Below are 18,371 nucleotides of genomic sequence, written 5' to 3' on the forward strand. Positions count from 1 at the left end.
TTCAGATTTAGATTATCCCTAACCAGGGCCATGTGTCTAGGAATAGCCCAAAAAGGACAAGAATGCCTTTATTGTCCTAGCTGGAGAGCTATAGCTTAATTTGCATAGTTAATGTAAAGGAGAGAAAGACGTTCCCTGTACCTCCTTTTCTTATTTCTAATGTGAAATAATTAACTTTAAGTTGACTATATCAAATGTCTAAAAGTTTAGAATTGGAAAAATTTCATTAATTCATTTTGTAACATTGACTAAGAATAACACATTTATGGAGAGTGTTTTATGTGCATACTATGTAAAACTTGAACAGATCAAAACTGGTGCATTCGGAGGTAAATCTGAATATGGATTAGGTAGTAATGATTTTTTGAAGAAGATGATCTTATAAGACCTTGAAATAATAAAATCTTAATTGCTGAAGGAGAGAAATGAGATAGTAAAAGAGAAGACAAGTATTCAATTCTTTCTTCTTTTAGTAGGTTACACCACTCTACTATTTATGAAATACAAATGAATAAGATCCCTGACCTGAGGAACTCAGTCTTGTGGGATAAATATGTACATATATATGTGTTTGTGTGTGTAGAGGGATATATATAGATAATTGCAAGACAGTCTCATAAGTGTCATTAAGTATAAATTATAAGTGTTGACTCAAGGGAAACAGTAATTAGGTTCTACTTGGGGGCATATGGATGAATTTTGGAACACTGAAAAAAAAATTAAACTGAGTAGGAGTTTGACAAGTTGAAAAGGTAGAACATTCTTGGCAGAGTACTGCAGTTTGAGAGACCTGACACCATGTAGCATTTGTGAGGAACTGCAAGGAAGTATGAGGGTTGAGTTGAGTTGAGTTGGAGACAAAGCATAAAAAATTGAGCCGGGCAGATAACCTGGGGCAAGGTGCTTCACTTAACAGTTTTTCAAGGTACTATGTACCATATGTTTTGTTTACCTATCCAGTCTTCTCTTTTGCTTCTTCAGAGTTCTACTCAGCAGATATTTACTGAATGCCAGGCACTATTCTAGCCAGTGGGGTGGGGATACATGGGTGAATAAAATAGACATGGTCTTTGTCTTCACGTAGCTTATGGTGTGCATGGCTAATGCTGGTAAGTATGTAAGCAACTAGAATATAGGGTGCTAAATGCTAAATAATATAGGTTAGTGTGGCAGGTATAGGAACCTAAAATAATGACAACCAAATTTCAAGTGTGGCCTGAATGACTGAATGATGAGTAAGATTTGATGAGAACTAGGATGAGTGTGGGGATAGAAGGAAAGGATTAGGAGTCTTCTAACAGAGGAAACTAATGAAGCGTGAAAGCTCAGAGTTGAGAAATACAGTAGTGTTTTTCAAACAGGTTTCCCTAGTCCACTTTAGCCCTTGCGGTCCATTCTCCCCACAGCAGATTGGTCCTTTAAAAGTACAAATTAAAACCTTGTTGGTCCTACACTCAGAAACCTCCCGTGGTTTCCTTTCTCTCTCAAAATAAAATTCAGATTTCTTACCATGGCCAACAAGTCCCAATGTGATCTGCCTTTGTACATTTCTGATCTCATTTCGCTCAGCCTGGCTTCCAGCTGAGACTTTGCTCTTTGCTATTCCTCAGACATTTCAAAAATGATTCCGTAACACAGCCTTTGTATAAACTGATCCTTACAGAAGCTTTTCCCTGATAATATATTTGGTTGGTCATGGTTCGCACCATGACAATAGGTACTGTTTATGCCTTTGTTATTGCTGCTTCCAAATTCCTTAAATAGTGCTTTGAACACAGTAGGCACTCAATGAAATTATTGAATTACACATAGGTTACGAGTGAGACATTTTTCTGTCTTTGTGTCTTGCCAGAGCACCTAAGTGTTAGGTAAATTTATATGGTAACAATAAAACCTAGATGAATTTTTTTTAGACCAACTTAAATTTTTAAGTATATTTTTTAAACATGTGTTTTCTTATAATGATTCTTTATAACTTAAATTTTCAATTTTTTAGCTGTCAGTAAAGAAATAGTCACACTGTTGCTTAGTGCTTTGTTTTAAATTCATAGTTTATTTTTACTCTTTTCAATCCTTGTCAGATTAACATGTCTGAATCATTGTTTTTATTTATGTAAATTCAGTGTTGTAATAAAAACAACTACATTTTAATAAATACTTAGGCAGTTGTTTTCTAACGGGCTATTTTTCCTAAAACATTAATATTGTAGGTTATGTCTTCATCCAGTCACAGGTGTAAACATATTATATAAGCAATGATTCAACTGCTATACATTTCAGTTATTTAAAATAGTAAAATTTTACACTGAGTTCTAAAAAATACCTCGATTATATATAGTCACAGTTTACTTAAAGCATATGTTCCGCATATTGCTAGTCCTAGTAAATGCTAATTATTGTTCTCTTATTCATCATCATTTTTTCTGTGGTCTCTGTTTTGTACAACTTACATCATTCCTACTTTCTTGAAGCATCATCTGGGCAGCCTTGATTAGAAAAAAGTCATGGATAAGCAGTTAATGGCTGTTCACAGCAGAACAAGGGGAAAAGTAACCAAAGGTTGATTTTAAACAGATATTATATCATAGCCTTCATATGTTTCTTCATATCATTTGGCAATGCCAGCGCCTTCTCTGTTCTTTTTTCCTATGTAGTGCCTTCCCAGTCATGTACTGTTCTTAAACCCACAAGATGAGTTGGTAATAGCCACATGTCAAATACAAGTGTTAATTTTTAGGTCATGAATTAGTTGATCAGCAAAATATGAAATGTTAAAATGTAAGGATTACCTATCTGTCACAAATATAAAGTTTTTTCTCTTGCAAAAATTATAGGGGATGGAGTGTTAGATCTCTCTACAAAGAAAACCAGCATAAAATCTGAAGAGTCATCCATATGTGATCCTTCTTCTGAAAATTCAATGGCTGGGTAAGCAATATCTAGGAAATATAATTTAATATTAATATGAAATTATCTCTTCAGAGAACTCTTAATACTACTTTGAGTAGATTGACATATTTAGCTTTCCTCCAGAATTTTTGTCACTCATAAGTGTGTGTCTCTCATACCTTTCATTTGTCCTTTCTCTTTCTTTTTTATTCTTTCTGTTAAAGAAAAGTTATCAGAACAATCACCAAACTTTAGTTCATGTTACTAAAATGAACTACCAACTTAATCATAGGCTACAAACTAAGAAGCAGGACGAATATAAAGAAAATTTAAAATTCAGTATTCAGGAGGCAATTTTAAGGAAAATATGTGATTTCACTATTTAATTTTTTTAAACAATCAACAAATTTTAAAAGTACCATACTTACTAATTCTAACAGCTAGCTTATAGTGTTTACGTTTTTTTCACTGTGCTTTAGGTGTGGTGGCAAACTTTACATAATATATATAATAATATATATCTAGTAAACACCACAGAAAGCCCTTTCATGCTTTGAAAGTTCTCATTAAATAAAATAAATAAATAAATAGCAGTGAGATGCTCTTGTTGGATTTTTGGATTTTTATTTAGTAACTTTTGCATCTTCCCATTAACAAACTGCATAGGAAGCTTTTTTACCACGTTTAAATCTTAGATATAGAGTATAACTTATTTCGACTAAGACTATAGTAGCTTTTGAGTCACACGGTATAGTTAGCTTCTGTTCGAGAAACTGAAAATTACAATGATATATTTGAAATAGAAAGAACAATTTATAGTATCAAATTATTTTACCCAAATATAACTTACCTACTTGTTTCAAATTTTAAGTTTTTGTCTAGAGAAAAATTAGTCTTGTGGAAATATGGGATGTTTGTGTTTGGAAATATTCTTGCTGCTACAAATTTCCTTTAAAGGGGTTGACTCTTTTATTACTTGTTTAGCGGTAACGTCACGTTTCTACTAACAAAAACTCCTTTAGGATTTGGGTATTTTTTATAATGGAACTCTAATTGTACAAATAAAAATTATAAGTGTTGCTCTGCAAGCATCTGTCAGAGGAATAGCAACATCATGAGAATATTTTTACAAATACCGAGTTAGGATTTTATGTTCTTGGAAGGTCTGCCCGTTGAGGCCACCGTATGATTGACACATTGTCCTACCAGGACTGTAGCGTTTGCTTTGATAAGGAGTAACTACTACATCTCACAGACTTAAAAAGAGTCATAAGCAGTGATGTTACCTAAGCAAGGAGTATAATAAAGGAGTGGACCCTCCCCTTCCATAGCTGTGTGAGAGTCTCTCATGCATCAGTTTACCATCGTTTCATTCCATCCATCCAGGAGACTACACAGAAACAGAGAGGACTATGTGGAAAGAAGTGCTGAGTTTGCAGATGGTTTGCTCTCAAAAGCTTTGAAAGACATTCAGTCTGGAGCACTGGACATAAATAAAGCAGGCATACTTTATGGCATACCTCAAAAAACTTTACTTCTCCACTTAGAAGCCTTACCAGCAGGGAAGCCTGCATCTTTTAAAAACAAAACTCGAGATTTCAATGATAGTTACTCATATAAAGACAGTAAAGAAACTTGTGCAGTGCTGCAAAAAGTAGCCTTGTGGGCAAGAGCTCAAGCAGAGCGCACAGAAAAAAGTAAACTCAATCTACTTGAAACCTCAGAATTAAAATTCCCAACAGCTTCCAGTTACCTCCATCAGTTAACTCTACAGAAAATGGTTACTCAATTTAAAGAAAAAAATGAAAGCCTACAATATGAAACTTCACACTCTACTGTACAGTTAAAAATTCCTCAGCTCCGAGTAAGTTCGGTTTCAAAACCACAACCTGATGGTCCTGGTCTGCTGGATGTTATGTATCAAGTTTCCAAAACCTCTCCAGTCCTAGAAGGATCAGCTCTCCAAAAACTGAAAAATATACTCCCTAAACAGAACAAAATAGAATGTTCTGGGCCTGTAACTCACTCAAGTGTTGACTCTTATTTTCTACATGGGGACCTCTCTCCTTTGTGTCTTAATTCTAAAAATGGAACAGTTGATGGAACCTCTGAAAATACTGAAGATGGATTGGATCGAAAAGATAGCAAGCAGCCCAGGAAAAAACGTGGCCGTTATCGCCAATATGATCATGAAATAATGGAAGAGGCTATTGCAATGGTAATGAGCGGAAAAATGAGTGTTTCCAAAGCACAAGGAATTTATGGGGTACCTCACAGCACTTTAGAATACAAGGTAAAAGAAAGATCTGGAACACTGAAGACTCCTCCGAAGAAGAAACTCCGATTACCAGACACTGGGTTATATAATATGACAGATTCAGGGACTGGCAGCTGCAAAAACAGCAAGCCTGTGTAGATTACTTGTTAGGAAAATGTTTGTATGTGTGTGTGTGTATGTGTGTTTGCGTGTGTGTGTGTATGTGCACAGGTGTGTATTTGTGTGTCTATATACACACATGTGGGAATTACAGACGCTCACTCTGACAGGAGACATGAAATTTTACAGTTCAAAAACCACTTACATGCCTTTTGAAAAAAAAAGTTTTATTCAGGGTTTTCACTGTGGACAGAATTATATAGTTGCTTACTTAATTCTGATAGTTTGTATTTAATCCTTGTATAAATAGGTGAAAAAGATTCAGGTTTTCTTTAGTAGTCAATAGCATAAAGCGTTGTGGGAAAACAAGTAATTGTCAAGTGAAACACTTTTATTGGTGAAAGACCACTCCAGCCATTCAGTTGAACCATCTTATAAGGGAAATATGATATTAATAGTTTGTAAACATTTTTACATACTGCACTTACAGCTATTGTAAGTACATCAAACAACCAATCAAAGTTTAAATAACTATCTCCATATGAAGAAAAATTAATATATACAGTATTAGTACACTACAGTGTATTCTATGAAATATGAAATGCACTCAAGTGCATCCACCAGGAATAGAAAAGAAAACCTTAAATGATATGTATAATGAAATTTAATATTTATCATTTAATAGTTGATTTACAGGAAGTTGGGGTTTATAAGGTATATACTTTTTAAAAAAACTGACACATAGTTAACCCCAGCAGCTATAGAATCCTTTAATATAAGATGGAATACTAAGAACAAAAAGTAATTTAAATTTAATTATTAAAATAATTTAATTTTGTTTTTCATTTGAAAAATAAGCTAATGTGTAAGGTTAGAAAAGAAAGTTGGAATGCAACTTAGAGCATGTTTATAATGTGCACAGAAAAAGCTTGAGAATGATATTTGGTTTAAATGTGCTGGTTAGTTGATGTTATGACTACTTTAAATTTTAAGGATTGTGACACACTCCTACTATTGAAAAACCTCAGTGTAACTTTAATATATTTGCTGCTGTGACATTTCAAAACATTTTCAGTTTATCAAAATGAATTACAGATTTCATTTTGGTGGGCGATACATTATCATTTTGCTAATAACCAAATTTGCAGTTTGTTCAGGGTCTTGAATAGATTTACAGATATTTAACACTGAAGCTGTTTTGAACTTTCAGTAATGTAAACTCTCTACTAATTGGGTAGTTAGAAGCTGGGCAGTGCATTTTAACTTTTACTAGACTCATAAGAGAGACCAATAATTTTTATATAGCAGTTTTAAAATGTGGTTCAGAGTATCCATGTTGGATTTATGGAGTATGCAGTTTTAGTGGTAAAATGTTATAAGCATGTGCCTCCATATAAAGAATGGGGATTTGCTTCGTATATTCAGAATTCTCTGAGTGCCCCTTTTCTCTGTTAAAATTCAGGTTCTGATCATTTTTCTAAGCCAATTTTCCTAAGTCCAAAAGGAATACTTAAAGCTGAATTTAAAAAAATAAGTGCACCTTGTCAAATACTTGTGTTTTTACACTTGTGTTTGTGTGTATCTAATAATCACATATACATGTAATACTAAAGAGATTTTCAGCTATTACATTTAAAAACTGCTTACATATGATTTAAAAAAACTGAAGAGTGGGAAGCTACACAACCAAGTAGTTATTTGGTCTCTTAGATCTATACTGAACCCTCTTCAGCTTAATGTTACCTGCATACTAGGGTATGAATCCTCTTGCTTTTTTGTTTTTCCAAGTAAGAACACATAATAGATTGCAAAACAGCAGATGTCAGGGTCATCTTTCTTTTTAAAGAATTAAGCCATATTTTGTGAGGGCCAGAACTTGGATTATTTAATATATTTCCCCTCCTCCCCCATTGAAAAACAAATTTAAAAAATAAAGTAAATGTTTCAACACAATTTTATTGACCTCTTTATACAGAATTTTACTTGCAAAAATTTGGGGGCCTGAATACATTACATAATATTTATATTGAGCTTTTTTATTCCTCACATTATATTTACATTAATAAATTGATTGAGAAGTTTATAGTAAAGGGATACTTACAGAACACTTTTATATCATTTAAAAGATGACCTGACCAAAAACTTTACAGGATTCATAAAATCAGGGATCATTTTGCTATTGACTTCACAGTGATCAGTAGTTTTATAGGTAATATTATAGTTAATTTGCAGCATTTAGTATTTGTATTATTTATTTTTGGTCAGATATAGTAAATTAAATATTTTTTGATAGTTTATAGGTAATGATCAACCCATAACTTTTAAAAGAAACAAAATGTTTCTAATTATTGAGTTAACTTTTGATTATACAAACTAGGAAAGGCAGGGAAATTTATGGGTTCCCCTTCTCCCCATTGATTCTATTAAGATGTTCTTTATGTTAAACTTTCAAAGTACTTTATAAATTTAGTTACCAGTTACTACTTATTAATTGACAGTTTTCTGAAAAATCCAGTTTCAGCAGACTTTTAATGAAGGTGAAAGCAACCCTTATATGCTTTCTACTTATTTGAATGTTCCTCAAGTATTTTATATTTAAAAAAAAAAAAAAGAAGGAAAAGAAAAAACAGTGCCTCTGTTTTTAGAAAACTACTGCTCAGTAAAGTTGTTTAAACCATTTCTGGTAGCTAATGACAATTTTATATTAAATTGTATACTAACTTTAGTGAGACTGATTTTTTTAGTTGTTTACAGTACAAATACTTGTATTTGTTTTTTAATTGCAGTATTTCCATTGTCGCAGTAATTTAGTAAAACTCTGTGGCTGCCTTGATTTTGACAGATTTTGTTAATATAAACTGATTGTTAGGCAATTAGTTATATTTATGCATAAATCAATTGCACTATAATTCATGAATTATTTATTACAATATTTTCTAATGAATTCATGTATCTGTCTTGTGTTGTAAATGTACTGTAATTCTGTTCCTACTTTGTGTTGTTATATATCTAAATCTGATTGTATGAATTTTAATTGTTCAGTTAACGTGTTTCTAGGTTGTAATTTGTAGTAAAGCACTTCAATGCTTTTGCACTTAAATTTACAACACTGTTGGTGTGTGATTGATTTACTCATTCAGTAAAAGAAAAGAAAAGAAAAGAAAAGAAAACAAACTGACTACACTGACTTTTTTGATTCACTGTAGGAATGAGTTTTATTTATATTAATATGAAAAATTGACTTCTCCAAAGAACTATTTCAACAACAAAACTTGTAATAAGCAAAACCGATAGTAACGTATAAAAAATAGGCAGGATGTTTTGGTTTAGAAATCGAACTGAAAAGGGTTAGAAAAAAATTTAACATTAAAAACAAGGGAGCTATGATAGATATAATTATAGAACCTTTACATAATCACTTCAGAATAAATTCTAGATTGGAGACTTCTGTGTATTCAACTATTATTTACGCATATTGTTTTTCTTTGAGACTCTAACATGCAAGAAATACGAAAAAGAAAAATTTTGGAGCCAAATAAACATTACAAAATTTTATAATTTGAGAATTTAGTTAGCTAATATCTGATATGTGTGTATTAGATATAATCTAATACCTGAATATCCAATTAGTAACTTTATGGAGCTATTCTTCATATACCATTACATGGAAATTATTGACCACTGTGGTATTTTGGAATGGAAGTTCTATTATTAAAAGTAATAAAATGGGGGGGGAGTAATTAACTGAATAAGAAACTTTTTTAAAGTATAGACTTCCTTGAAATCTCAGAGGACAACTGTAAAAATCTTGGGGTGGTTTTCAGAATAGTTAACACTAATCATTAGTTTTAGTTATTTCTACTTTCTATTTGACTTTGCTAATGGAAAAAACATTTAAGCATTTTAGAAACTTAGGAAAGCAAATTAATCTTTAAAATACGGTGCAATGAATTTTTCTAAGAAATAAAATCTCTTTTTATTTAATCACAGATATGTTTAATAGGCCGTAACATAACTTTAAAAAAAACTGTTGAAGTGCATCTATCAGAACTCTGGGATTTCTTTGCTTATGTAAAAATTACAATTTTAATTTGCTGGAAAAGAGTATAGTATCACGTATCTTCATATTTGATAGTTAACATTTCCTCATGTCTTTTTTCTCCCTGTATTTTTTGAGTTATCTAATAGTGAATCTTGGGAATCAGTTCCATTATTTACTCCCAATCGTGATAAAATTTACCAAAAAAAATTTTTTTTCAGAAAGGAAATGGTATTGGGGTTATGTCTGTGGACTTAAAGCACTTTATTGTTAATTTCATATTTTTTCTCACTCTGATAACTGCTTTTTTTCAAATCACGTTAATTTTGGTGAACTATTAGTTGAATCTAGTAAAGTTATCATTTTTCTAGAAAATTTTTGATATAATGTTCAGAATTTGCCTTGATGTGTTTGCTACTCAAATAACATAATATTTATAAAATGTACATAGAATATTGCATACTTACGTGTGAAACAGATTAAGCCAGTTTCAGGGAGCAAAATAAAATTAATTTTACTTTTCATTTTAAAATAAAAATCCTTTACTTTTTAATATACATAAATATAATGACCCTTTAAACAAATACAGTCTTCTGTAGCAATTCATAATCAGTATATCCTAATTCCACACTAAATAAAATTTCTACAAGCCAGGAACTACTGACAATAATAGTAAATATAAGAAATGATGAATGGGAGGCTATTTTCATGTACAGAGTTTGGTGATATGTTTAAATAGATACTTTTCTGAAACAGAATTCTTTTAATATATTTTACTCTTCTTGCTGCTGGTATTGGATTAAAAAAATTTTTTGTAGACTTCTGCCTTGGTTACTAAGTAATCCTAGGTGTTAGTTAAAATTAGAAGTATGTTAGTCTTCAGTGGGACATTTTCCAGCAATTGAAATTAAATAATTAGGTAAGTAATGCCTTTAGTCTTCATGTAGTTACTTTAGTATTTAAAATCAATTAAAAATAGATTTTATTTTTAAATAGCTTAAATTTTTTATTATTAGGTTAAAATGCCTGCAGCTTAATCTTAGAAAAGATACTCTGTTACTTATATGAAGTCTAAATTCCTTAATTTTCCTTGTGAGTATACAAAGCTTTCTTTTATTAATAATTTTTATTTTCACTACCTTGAAAAAATATCTATCTTAAAGATAAGATTTTCTCCTATATCTTATTTTTCTTATTTGCACTAATATGGATTAATAATTTTCAAAATAACTTATAAAATATCTACTTCCAAAAATAACTTTCTGAAGCACTTTCCATTAAATATTCTTAATACATCCAAAGCACTAAACATTAGCAATCTATAAATATAATCATATTTATATTTAATAAAAATATAATCTATATTATTATTATAATTATAATCTATAATCAGGTTTTATATCACAAAACTAGGGCTTTTCTTTGACTATTCTACTTGCCATAGGAAATTATCACCAGTGCTTCATTATATTTTTTCCGAACAATAATCAAGATGTCATTATTACAGCTCTATAGGAGTTAGGAGTCCAGCAATACCAAAACTTCTTTTGTTCAAACTCTGTTAAAATTATAACTCCTTATAATACTGGTATTTTTGCTGTAATTCATTTTTTGTTTGATTTTTATTTTTAGTTCAACTGTTGATGCAAAATCAGAGGAAGCTACTAAAATGGAAAAAGGAAAATCAGCATTAAGCAAAGTTTTGGAATCTTTGTGCATACATCACCAGCAACAAGTTTTGGCCATGTTGAAATTTCTAGTCCAAGAGCAGAATGCTGCTTCTCTTTGCTATTGTAATACATCATATACTGTGTCTTCAGAATCTCAAAAGCCCCTAATTGAAGATGATTTACATGGTCTATTCTGTAGTTGTGAATATAGGCTGGCAGAAAGAGGGTATTTACAAAATGAAAGACAAAGCCCTGGTTTTATGCCTCTGCCAGTCTGTATTAAAGATTTACATTGTTTATCTTGCCAAACTGTAACTATTGAACGCATTAAGACAGTAGTGAATAGAGGAATTGCAAACAGTTATAATTCTCACAGGTGCTGTTCTGGACTGTTACCAAACATTCACTCTACAAAATCAACCTTTCATGCTCCTCTTTCATCAAGGGAAATATGCGATGTTTCAGTCAGTCTTAAGGATGTTTGTAGATCTCGAAGTCCATCACCTCCACCGTTATCACCTGTACAGACTGAAGGATTTGAAAAATTGAAAGATGTCGTCCCAGAGTTTTCAGCCTTAGAAAATAACAGACCTGAAATAAACATTAACCAGCCTCCATCTCTCATACCAGCAGAAATAAACAGTGACAAGGGCGATCCCGAAGGTAAAGTACATAAAACTAAAAAATCCAGTAACTCTGATTATTTGCTCCTGGAAGACAGCGATAATTGTACTGCAAATCATGAAAAAGATGAAACTACTATAATTTTTCAAGATTTAATGGATCGTATTAATGAAAAATTAAAATCAATAGAAGCTACAGATGTGACAAACCTTTTAACATTATCTAGCAGTGATTGTAATACAGATAATGATTTAAAATTGAGGGATTTAATATCCTCACTCTTGCATAATGCCAAGGTCAGTGATTACAGTTTCATGGAATTGCTGAGTCAACATGATAAAAAGGTAGAAAATAAAATTATTCAGACAAGATTTCGAAAGCGTCAAGAAACCTTATTTTCAATGCACAGCTCTCCTGATTCCCCCATGTTTAGAAGGCAGTCTTTACAAATAAAAAGAGAACTTGCTAGTCTTGATGAAAATTTTGTAAGAAAAAAATACACTGAAAAAAATTCAAGGAAGTTGACACGCAATGATGAGATATTTTCCACGGACAAAGAAGAATTCTATCATTGCCAAGGGTCTTTACAAAATTCTAAAAACTGGCAAGATAATAATCATACAGAAACATCATTTTCACCAGATTGTGCATTACAGTCATTACAACTACCTCTTCATAGTTTAGAAACTAACTTGGCTTTTGATGCATTTTCAGAAAGCTTTAAAACAACTTTCCCTGAGAAAATGAGCATAAGAAAATCACAGGAGAAATCTGCAGGTGGAAAAAAACTTTTGCAAAATCACAAGGAGAACCCCAACCTGGAGAATACTCAAGCTCCTTTGAAAAGTGATGTTCCTCGATTTTTGAGCAGAACTAAACGAAATATTGTGCCCCCAGGGTGGTATTCTATATATGTAACAAATAATTATGTTTTCAAAAAATCCCCTAAGGCCAAAAAAGTTTCTGAATCTACAAAAAAAAAGATTCCATGAAAAATATTCAAATTGAAAGCTCACACAATATAGAGCTAAACAAAATTGCAATGAATTCTAATTTACAAGTTGTTGTGGAGCGTTTGGAAGACACAATAAATATGGCCCAAAAGTCTTTGAATAATCACTCATTATCTGAAGGATGCAAGGCATCCAAGAAGTTGATAGAAGTTAATGGTAAAGATCAAACTGCAGGTAGAAATGTGACTCTTACTGTAAGCAGAATGACATGCAAAGAGCAGAGTTTATCAAAATCTGTGGTAGCAGCCAGCAATATCAAAAGCAATCCTATTCCTACAATAGATTTGAATAGCAAAAGACTTGATAATCTGGAAAAGACATCTATTTTGGATACGAGTAGCTTGATTTCCAATGTTCAAAGTGTGTCAACAAAATATGAAGCCATTGAACGCTCTTCTTTTTCCAGCTATTCTAGTCCTATCAAACTCATGTTTTTATCTGAGGTTAAAAGCAGTGAAGGAGTCAAATACACTTTAACTTCAGTTGGTACTTCCAAGTCAAATATTGAACTTCCTTCTGAAAAATATCTAACTCATCATGTAATTGAAAAAAAAACAGTGACAAATAATGTCCCAAATGCTAACTTTGAAAAGTATAGTTCTAATCTTAATGATAGTGACACTCTACAGGGAGAACTAAACAAATTTAATTGTGCAAAAGAAACTACAGAATCCCCTGCAATGTTCATAGATGGTATGAATAGTGATATGCCACAAGATGAACCTAAGGAAAATCCAAGCAATGGTATTGATTCATCTTTTAAACGGAAACCAGGTAGACCTAAAAAAATAGGTCCCCAGGTTGTGCAACAAATTAAGCGGCCAATTGGAAGACCACCAAAACCTAAAACTAATCAAACAGACATCACCATTTGCCAAAACGAGTCTTCTAGTGCTGGAAAGAAAAGTCCAGAATCTCTCCTATCAGAAGTAGGAGAAAGTATTTATAGAAAAAGTATTACCGTAACTGTTATTTATGGAAGGTCAAGAAGAACTAGAAGGCATGTTTCTGAAGGAACGGTAAACATAAGCAATGTGTTATCTTTCAGCAATAATGTTGCTGATATTCCAACTGAAAGTAACAGTCTCAGAAATATTAGAGAATACAAAATTGATGCAGGTGAAAGAAGGGCTGTTTCAAGTTTAACTACTGGAAGTGAGGTCTTGGGGTCTGGCTTTGAATATGTTAGGCCTATCAAGAACAGGTCTGTGATACCTCAACCTTCTAAGAACATTATTCGACCAACTCAGAAGCCTTTTGCTATAATTAGGAAGCCTGGTAGACCTGCAAAAGTGAAAATCTCTGGCATATCTGTGACTATTAATAGAGTTTCACCTCAGGAGAGAGAAGTAAGTATTAGCAGCTGCTTACCTCCTTTACAACAAGAAAATATATTAGAAAAAAATCTGGCTGAAGAAAAGTATGATCACCAATGCAATAAGATGGATACAGGGCACACCAAAGCTGACACATTTAAGAATGGATCAAAAAGTATGGTTGCTACTATACCTTTGAGACATTCTATTAGAGATAGAAAACCATCTCTCCATTTCTTACATCCATTAGCATCTTCTAGCTCACTTATTTATAGAAATGCTCTGTTCCGTAAATCATATAAACTCCATTTGCAAAAGGGTAAAAGTCAGAAGGAAAAACATAAGCAGTCAAGGATAAAAATAGTTTCGAAAGGTACCCCAGCAACCAGAAATTCAAGGAATGAAAAAATGTGTTTGGAAGATAACAAATTAATACCCATTTCTGAAGTATCCTTGGACCCAATAATTTCATCAAATCCTTTGCTCAGGTGGTGGGCTGCTTCTACATCAAACGATTCCTTATTAGAGGAATTAAACAATAGATTTGAGCAAATAACAAATGCTTGGGTGCAAGTGAGTGGAGATGAAGCTGGAAATTATGCTCATAAAAAGAGAGAACACATTGAAAATGATAATTTCAAAATAGCAAACCCTTTGGAAACCTGTCTTTTAGAACTTGAAGTTTCACCTGTAAAAATGCTTTTTCGGAAAAAGTATGATTTGAATGAACTCTGTATCTGGTTTATGCAAACAACAGAAACACAGTCTCTTTCACTAGTTAGAAAAGCAAATGCTCGAAACCCTTTGGAAGTAATAAATACTAGAGGAATTAAGTTAGGGACCAAATATTCTAATTTTAATACCAGCCCCTTCAGAAAGCACTTTAAAAAATTTGCACTATCTTCTCCTTCAAAATCTGCAGGGAAGTTGCATATACTGCATAAAATGGTTAGCTCTCCGCTGTTAAATGTGAAAAATAATTTAACGTTAGCTAGATTAAAAAGAACTGAGTTTAAGAGGTTGCAGCATGAAAGGTGGAAAAGAGAGGGAAAGCTGCACAACCATGGAACAATTGATTGGATCTCTAAAAGGAAAAACTTAAGATTTTTCTGCCAGAACCAGTTTTTAAGTAAGACTGAGGAGGGAACAAATGCCGATATCCCACTCCGAGGAAAAAACACAATAGCTAATCAGTTTATTTTGCCACCTGAGATCAGGGAGAACTCTTTGCAACAGAAGGTGGCAATGTCTGACTTGAAAACACATGCTAGTTTAGAGAATAATTTTAAGTCAGAAGCAAAAGAGAATGGAACAAGTTGCAGCCAAAAAGATTTTGAAAAGGGACCAAGACTAGGAAATGTGTGTCCAAATAATTGGAAGTCAAAAACCTTAAAAGATTGTAGAATATTTTTGAGGAAGATCAACTATCTTGAACACAGAAATACTTTTAAGCTAAATACAATCATTTACTCTCCTGAATCTATTGACAGTGGAAGTAATCCTCAGACTCACAGAGAAGAATCAAAGCGCTTTACCTTAAGATCCCATTCTGCTAGGCAAAATTCTTTTAAAAAGCAGTCTAAAGAAATGGAAAATGCTAAAACAAATAGTCCTTCAATCGATAAATTTCCCAGCCAACTTGACAATAGTAAATTAAATAAATGTGTTAACTATGACAAGAATCCTGATAGTTCTGATGTTCTTAGCAAATTGAACAAAAGAAAAAGACCACCATGGAAGACCACAGAAATGTCAACAAAAAGGCATAAACGACAGTCCTGCAACAGTGGACAAATGGCAAACTATTATTCAAAATCCCAACTAGGTAAGTTTTTCTCTACTTAATTTTAAAGTTTCATTTTAGGTGCCTTGAGTAAAGTATGAGACAATGGGTAGAAAAGGAACAGCTGATTTAGTTTCAATTTATTTCCAAAATATTTGGACAACCTAATTTCTTGGCACCTAGTATGAAACTCATGTTATTAGGTCCTACTAAATATACCCATGCACTTCCCTACATCTTAATGTGTCCAGGATTTGAAGCAAATTAAAATATATGTAGTAGAGACATAGAAAGCTCCTAAACATAGATCATTAATGTACAAGTTATATTATCTGTTTTTGTATTTGACCTCATATAAAATATAGAAAACAGTGTGAATGGTAAATATACCCAAGGAGCTATCTAAAAATTAACTGCTACACTACAGGATAATATGTATTCATTGTCTTGATAAATTAATAGCTTTGAGACCATGTGGAAAGACGTAAAGACTGTCTCATTGCTAAGTTGATGAGGTCTGTAACATATATAGTAATTCTAGTATACAAGTCTCACATTCACCATCAAATTGTTATACCCTCTGGTACTGCTTTGGGAACCATTTTAAGACTCTGCTTATTTAAATAGTGTCAAGGAACAAGGTATTTTCTTCAATAAATAAGGAAACTTGTTGAATAGGTTTTTTTTCATAATGAGTCATTGGACTAGATTCCACATATATAAAGATGAGGGTTTCTTTCCAGAGATAGCAAGGGAGAAAGTTATATAAAGGTAATGTTAAGGTAATGCTAAATTTAGAATGTAAACTGAAATTACTTTAGTAAGTAATTATGAGCTTTACTCAGTTGTGCTGGCCTGACATTGGTGCCTCAGGGAGACTGTTAACCTCAGACCCTAGCAAAATAGTTTATGAACAGTGTAGTTGCCAATGTAGCTAGTTCCTTCTCAGCTTATTGATAGGTGTTAGACAGTCCAAGATTTGTAGAAGTATGGTAGTGCTTATTTCATTACTTCCCAGACGGGAGAGAGTGCCAGGTTACATTTGTAAATTTAAGGACATTTATTGTATGGTTGCATTGTTACATTGTGTATTTTAGGGGCTTATGGAATTATCGATGGCTTTATTTTTGTTACCTTTTTAAAACCTTTTCAAAAGCTAAAAAACAACTATTAAGTCTAATATTAAAATATTAAAAGCAATAATTAAACTCAAGATTTAATAGGTTAGATGATTATGATGGCCTCCAACATTCAGTTAATTGAGTGACTTTAAAATAATCTATTTCAGTAGTATTTAACATGCATTAATTAAAAATTTTAACTTTGTAACATGTGATGGTTAAAGCTTTAATGTTGGTCAAATTAGAGTTTCCATTATGAAAGATGAATCAAATCAAAAAAACAATGTTCTTTGTTTCTTATCCTTAGGATAATTGAACATAACAAGTAGCATGTCAGGAAAAAAGAAGGAAGAAGCCTGATAGTGATTAAAAAAAAAAATTTATAATTCACCTAAAAATATATACACATCTTTTTAAAAGATTGTCATAAATAAAGTATAAAGTGCAGTGTTTCATTTTTAATTCTTACTACCATTCTCATTTCATGCTGTTTGCGTTTACCAAAGGTAGTTTACAACAGAACCATATTTAGTCCTTCTAGCTTCTTAAACATTGTATCTTCCTAAGGTATGAATATAAAATTTATATTAATATGATTCTTTACCTCACTAAATATGAGATCACCAGGGAAAAATAAGATGGAAGATGCCTCATTATTACTTTTTCAAATTAGTCTCAAAATCCTTTTGTGATATTTTTAAAAAATTTAGTATCAGAGTAAGAGTTGTTTTTCACCTTTTCTCATTTTAAAAATTAATAGTACTATGTCCTGTTCTGCTTAAAGTTTTATTTATCTTTTACTGATAACTTTCCTTCTTTATTTAACATTCTTTTTTTTTTAATCAAGGACATTATTTTTATAAAGTTGTATTTATAGCAGCATTTGTTATATTTATCTGATTTTAAAATGTTTCTTAAGGTCTTTTTTTTTTTTTTTCTCATTATTCTTGGTATTCCATACTTCTTAATGCCTTTTTGGAAGTGACACTAAAATTCATTATTAGTTTTATATGTGTTTTTCTTCGTTGTAGAACAATTAGTGACTGGAGATTTGAGAGAGATTTCTAGCAACAAGGACTTTCCTAGAAAAATTCATAAGGCAATGTATATAATGAATTAGAGAATATTTCTATTGATGAAATTTTTTCTTCTGCCATAAATATCTTGTTTTGTACATTTCAAGATTAACTGTCAAGATATAGTTTAACACATAGAGGAGTTTTAAAATTTATGCTTTACTACATATCTGCTGCTATATATCAACTGTAGACATGGAAAGGAAAGAAAATGTAATTCTAGCCTATTCTTAATTCCGTATGTAGTTAATGAAATGCCTACAATATGCTCTTTGATGCTATAGAAAGTTCAGAAAGTTGCCTTTCCATCTGAGTAAGAAAACAAGCCCTGCACTGTGTATATATTCAATAAATAGAGTATATTTTATGTTTTAAGTGAGATATTATTAATTACATTAAGGGAGTAGAATGACTAAAGTCATGGTTTGTGTTTTCATGGAGCTTATCATTTCATAGGGGACAG

General features: G+C 31.9%; 1 protein-coding gene across 3 annotated transcripts in view; it reads left to right on the forward strand.

Moving 5' to 3' along the window:
• LOC111149047 (ligand dependent nuclear receptor corepressor like) overlaps nt 1–18,371 on the forward strand; it is a 155,785-nt gene that overhangs the window by 117,942 nt on the left and 19,472 nt on the right. The window contains exons 6-7 of one of the 3 annotated variants that reach the window (XM_022505943.1): nt 2,835–2,928; nt 4,276–5,359. In XM_022505943.1, coding sequence (XP_022361651.1) covers nt 2,835–2,928; nt 4,276–5,305 — 1,124 coding nt within the window. In that variant the 3' untranslated portion in view covers nt 5,306–5,359. Of the gene's footprint in view, nt 1–2,834; nt 2,929–4,275; nt 5,360–12,604; nt 15,754–18,371 lie in introns of those variants that run through there. The other 2 variants (XM_022505944.1, XM_022505942.1) reach the window with 2 other exon arrangements.

The sequence above is a fragment of the Enhydra lutris genome, unplaced genomic scaffold (assembly GCF_002288905.1).
Source record: "Enhydra lutris kenyoni isolate GAN:26980312 unplaced genomic scaffold, ASM228890v2 scaffoldscaffold21, whole genome shotgun sequence".
Classification (NCBI taxonomy): domain Eukaryota; kingdom Metazoa; phylum Chordata; class Mammalia; order Carnivora; family Mustelidae; genus Enhydra; species Enhydra lutris.